Below are 6,020 nucleotides of genomic sequence, written 5' to 3' on the forward strand. Positions count from 1 at the left end.
AAAGTATATGAAAAAACCAAAAAAATCTTTTTTTATTCATCAAAATGGGCCAATTTGTTCGCAAAATATTATTTTTCAAAAATTTGGGGTTTTGTTATTTGTTCTGGCCAAAGAATTAATGTTAAAGGAGCGACAATTTAGAGAAAGTATGTACTCATGTAGTACTTGACTGGCAGCATACTAATTCAAGATTCTAAGAACCAAAAAATTCCAGGGTGGCTGAGTTGACATGGAATGTCCTATATACTGATTGGTCCATTCAGTGCGGTATTTTGAGCTAACTGTAATGGAATTTTCCATCTTAGCCTGGAAAACCACGTTATCGCGCCGATTTCCCCTAGACTATGAGAAAACTCAAAAAAAAACTTATCGATGGGCGCCAGCTGTCCTTTCACCTCAGAGACGACAAACCGAATAAATGTACCTCAAACGAAAAACGAAGAAAACAGAAAGTAACCCTTAAGGTCCGGGTGTAATAATTTTTTTCCCCTTGAGCGATTTTACGCCATCATGTTTGGCGGTTGCATTAGGAATTAAAAAATTGCCAGTTGCGCCGTCAGTAACTGCGCGATTGTCTAATAATGGTAATCGAACAGGTCCGTATGTAGGGGATCAAATCAGGGGGCCTAATTTTTCCTCCCCCAAAAATCATCACTTGCATAAAAAAAAAAGATTTCTAAACAACCATAGAGAGGTGTGCATATGTGTATATATATTGCTAAAAAGAGGGATATATCGAGGTGCTGAATAGATAGGAAAAATTATGACAAAATGAAATGAATAGTCATATATAGCCAATCATATGTAAGTCATGTGAAAGTTTGATAGGATCATATAATGGTCATATGGGAGTTATCGACGTCATATGAAAGTTATATAAAGAGTTATCATTCGAGAGTGTATAGCGGTCTGAGAAAATGAAAAGGTCGTAAGTGGCATTGTTCTCAATAATTGTTTTATATCAAAAGGGTGTTTTTTTCTTAGGAATCCCGGTTGATACCTTCATATCGTCCCCTTAGAATCAAAGAGTCACAAGTGCTAATAGACCTTTTTTGGAAGAGAAAGCCGCGTATGTCCTTTTCGATGCATTTGTTATACTTTTCGACACACACACCTACACACACACACACACACACACAGGCTCTCAAGAGGATGATCGTCTCAGGGTATATGCGGAAGATGGTAGCTAGCTACCTCACCGACAGAATTCTCAAGTACGACACAGAGAGCGGCCCTAAAGAGTACCAAGTCACCGGAGGGGTACCACAGGGCTCGGTGCTGGGCCCTCTCTTGTGGAATATCATGTATGATGGATTGCTGAAGGTAACATTGCCAACTGAGGTGAGACTCGTGGCATTTGTGGATGACGTGGCGGTGGTGATTGTGGCGAAGCACCTGGAGGAAATCAACTCCATCTTCGATACGACATTCAGGAGGATAAGTCAGTGGATGGATTTAGTTGGATTGCAACTCGCAGAGCATAAAATGGAAGCGGTGCTCATTACTAGTAGGAAGAAATTGGAGAGTATCACACTGCAAGTCGGTGACTACCAAACTACATCTCAGCCGTTTATTCGGTATCTTGCAGTAATGATCGATGCCCGACTCATGTTCAAGCAGCAAGCGGAGTATGTGGGTACCAAGGCATCTGGAGTGAGATCCACCTTAGCACGCCTCATGCCGAATATCGGAGGTCCTAACCAACGGAGACGAGCGCTGCTGTCTTCAGCGGTGACGTCAGTGCTTACATATGGTATTTTCATTTGGGCTGACGTTTTCCAGCTGCAAGAAGCTCGCCGTAAAATTGCACCTGTCTATCGGCTGAGTGCCCTCAGAGTAGCGAGTGCATACCGGACGATATCTGAGGACGCAGTCTGCGTCATCTGAGGTATGATACCGATAGAGGTATTAGCTGAGAAGCGAAGATCCCTGTATCAACGGAAGAGAACAGAAGCGCTGAATCCCGAAGAACTGAAAATCCAAGAGAGACGAAACAGCTTGAGCCGATGGCAGCAGAAATGGTCCGATTCGACCAAGGGGAGATGGACCTATCGCCTGATCCCGCAAGTGGCTGCCTGAGTAAGTCGAGACCATGGAGAGATAAACTACTATCTTTGTCAAATGCTTTCAGGACATGGGTGCTTCCGGACATATCTTCATAAATTCAAACATGAAGATTCCCCGAAGTGTCCCACCTGCGCAGAAGTGGACGAGAACGCGGAGCACGTATTCTTCACATGCCCCCGTTTCAGTAACATCCGGGATACTTGGGAGACTGAACTGGGAAGAAAAGTCTCGCCCGAGAATCTAGTAGAAGCAATGTTGTCATCACAGACAGCCTGGGATGCAACGAGCAACTTTGCAGCGGAAGTCATGAAGGAACTCAGAAACGAGGGATGCACGCGCAAGGTTGCAGTATAGGTGAGAAATCTATTTGGAACCTACTAATCACACATAACATCTTAGCTGGTTAGGGGGATGTACATTGGATGGAAAGAGTGGAAGAGCAAACAGCTGAGAACCCCCCTCGCGAAGTAATACTTCACGGTGGTGCCGCGAGGGAAATGGGAATGAATGATTAGAGGTAAAAAAGAGGAAAACAGGTTTTTTACTGGGTAAAAATCCCAGATCTGGTTTTTAACATCACTTTACCAGAATCTTTTGAAGATTTTCCTAAACCTCTAAAAAAAAAAAAAAAACACACATACACACACCCACACATCCACTCCTGCGAACTGCAGCACCTTGTCGACGGTGGAGGGGCTCAAGGGATGTTCTCAAACTAAGAAGCAGTTCGAACCGACGTCTGTCCTTTTCAGGACATTATAGAAGAGAAGTCCAACTCCAAAGGAGGTGTGCAAGGTGGGCTCCCTGCGACAGCCTGCCCTAATGTCAAGATGTTCACCATGCTAAGTTCTGGAAGGCGCCAGTGGTAGTTGGCGTCGCGAACGGTGGGCACCAGGTCCCACCCCAGGTGTATTAAGTGGCCTTACTCCTACACCCAGAGCTCTATCAGGAGTGGACTGTTATACTTCCCTAGGTACTCGTGGGAACAGAATGGAGGAAACTTATGAAACAAAAATAATGGAAGATATAGGAGGGATGAGCGGGCAGCATGCCCAACAAGCAGCACTTAGTGCAACTGTCTCGATGCAGACACATCAAGCGTGGGAGAGACTCGAGAAGATCTTGAATGAGCTTCACGAGTTTACCCAACCGAAGACAAATGTCCACAAGGAGATTAAATCAAAAGTGGTCTCCGCGAGGACCGCCTTCAGAAGGCTCAAGGAGCTGGTGGACAGGGAGGCAACACAACAACCTCCGACTACCACTTTTGCACAAGCCTTGAGAACGCCTGTGCCAGTACGAGAGCGAAATGACAACCGAAACGTCTGCCCATGACACGGAAGTGACTGCCGACGGGGGGTCAACCACTGGGGATAGCCGGGACATTCGCAGAGCCAAACGGCGGTAGCGAACTTCACTGTGCCTCGAGAATGAGGCCCCGAAGAAGCCGAAGGCAGGAGGACCAACTCCTTCAACGAGAACGGATGCAGCGCAGACTGCCAGGGACACGGACTGGCAGACTATGAGAGGGAGAAAGAAGGGGGAGCGAGGCAAAGCGCAGCCACCAAAGAAACCACAGCAGCAGAAGAACTCGCGCAAAACATCGACAAGATCTGATGCACTGATTGTTCGCCCCAAGGACAAAACGAAGTATGCGGTGATGTTACGGCGGGTGAAGAAGGATGTTTCCGCCGAACAGGCCACCGCCTGTGTTGGGAAAATCAGGAGAAAAATCACTGGAGATCTGTTGATTATCCTGACAAAGGATACAGCCGATAAAGGACATGACCTACAGAAGGCCATAACTGATGTCCTCGGGGATGATGCTGAAGTCATCAGTAAGGGGCCCCAAGAGGAGCTTGAGATTAGGGACATTGAGGAGACCACGACTAAGGAGGAAGTTCTCGCAGCACTCTAAAGGGCAGCCGGGGAGGGATGCGATATCACCGTCGATGCTATGAAGTCGCTGCGCAAAGCATACAGGGGCACCCAAACTGCCTCGGTAGCGCTGGCAGCAACGCTGGCTGCGAAGGTCGTAGGTGAGCACGGTAAGATCCGCATAGAGTGGACCAATTGCCGGATAAGAAGAGTGGAGAGACCTGTAAAGTGCTTCAAGTACTGGCACTATAGACACCTGTCCACCAGATGCACGAACACAGCAGACCGAGCAAAACTCTGTATCAGATGCGGAGAAACGGGCCATAAGTCTGCTGACTGCCAGAAGGATGCCCGATGCGCTCTGTGCGTTGAGAAAGGGAACATGGAAAATCTTGTCCATGTAGCTGGCAGCAGTAGATGCCCGGTCTACAGGGAAGCATACCAGAAGATGTGCAACAAACGAAGATGAGGGTACTCCAGCTGAACCTCAATCACTGTGAGGCCGCACATGATCTGCTTATGCAGACGGTGCGTGAGCTGGAAATAGACCTGGCACTGATCTCGCAGCCGTATAGACACCTGGCCATACAACCGTGGGTAACGGATACCACCACTAGGGCCGTTATTTGGTCCTGTGGTATGTGTCCGTTCCAGAGCGTGATCAATTGTGGAGAGGCGTACTTTGTGGCGGCTAAGCTGGAGGGAATTCGTTTCTACAGGTGTTATGCTCCACCCAGCCTCACTTTCGATGAGTTCACTCATGAGTCACCGATTTCCTTTCCTGAGGCAGTTGCCGGAGACTTCAATTCCTGGGCGGTCGACTGGGGCAGCAGGTACACCAACGTAAGGGGACGAGCACTACCGGAGGCTATGTCAACCATAGATGTAGTTCTCCTCAATAGTGGCGAAAAACCAACATTCATGCGGGGAGAGGCAAGTTCGATTGTGGACCTGACCTTTGTGAGCAGTGCCCTCGTGAGGGGGAATTACTCCTGGGAAGTGGCAGACGTCTACACAGCCAGTGACCACTGTGCAATACTATGGGAGGTATCGACGGTTCAGAGGATTGGAGAAGCATGCCCGAAAACCAATACAATTGGCTGGAAGGTTAGCAACTTCGACCTTGACACGTTTTTGGTTGCGCTGGACGCTCGCCCAATCGATGGTAGAAATGCCATGGAGAAGGTCAGCGAGATCATGAGGAGAGTCACAGACGCTTGCGATGCTAGCCTGCCTCGAAAGCGCACTCAAAGCCGGCTCCCACCGGTACATTGGTGGAATGATCGAATTCCTACCCTCCGTAAGGAGTGTCTCAGCGCGAGGAGGTTATCACAACGTAGCAGGAAAAGGCCAAACTCCGAAGAACTAGAGGCCCAATACAAGAGTGCTCGCCGAGAACTGAACAAGACAATAAAGTGCCGCAAGAGGCAAGCCTGGAAGGAGCTAGTGGATGGAGTTGAGGATGATACATGGGGAAGGCCCTATAAGGTCGTGATGTCGCGGCTGAGAAGTCAGATGCCCTCATCGACATGTCCCCAGCTCCTGGAAAAGATCGTCTCGGTGCTGTTCCCTCAACAAAGAGAGCTCAACCGGCTATCAAGACAATGTGAGGTGGAGGCCATCCCGCCTATCACAGAAGATGAACTGATGGAAGCATGCGGTAGAGTAGGCAATACCAAAGCCCCTGGTCCAGATGGTATACCAAACAGTTAGATATTTGGCTGAACCGTTCCCACGGAGAGGTCAACTACTATCTGACGTAGACGCTCTCAGGACACGGATGCTTCCGGAAGTATCTCCATAAATTCAAACTTGAAGAGACCCCAGACTGCCCGACCTGCAGTGGAGAAGGAGAAGATGCTGAGCACGTGTTTTTCAGGTGCAAACGCTTCGCATGGCTTCGCAGTAGTTGGGAGACTGCAGTGAAACAGAGGGTCCCACCTGAAGACCTAGTGAAAGTCATGATTTCATCGAAAGCAGCATGGGATACTACGAACACGTTTGCAGCCGAAGTTCTGAAAGAACTTCGACGCGAGGAGCAGGCCAGAAGGAAGTAATGAAAACAACCGAGAAGA

At 48.4% G+C, this 6,020-nt stretch overlaps 1 protein-coding gene across 1 annotated transcript; it reads left to right on the forward strand.

The window, feature by feature from the left end:
• The first annotated feature begins 4,410 nt into the window (after nt 1-4,410).
• On the forward strand, nt 4,411-5,658 carry LOC107042686. Its single transcript, XM_015263833.1, has one exon. It carries the CDS (start codon nt 4,411-4,413, stop codon nt 5,656-5,658), a length of 1,248 nt encoding a protein of 415 aa, XP_015119319.1.
• The last annotated feature ends 362 nt before the right edge of the window (nt 5,659-6,020 follow it).

The sequence above is a fragment of the Diachasma alloeum genome, unplaced genomic scaffold (assembly GCF_001412515.2).
Source record: "Diachasma alloeum isolate Michigan unplaced genomic scaffold, Dall2.0 Dall_scaffold_00503, whole genome shotgun sequence".
NCBI lineage: Eukaryota > Metazoa > Arthropoda > Insecta > Hymenoptera > Braconidae > Diachasma > Diachasma alloeum.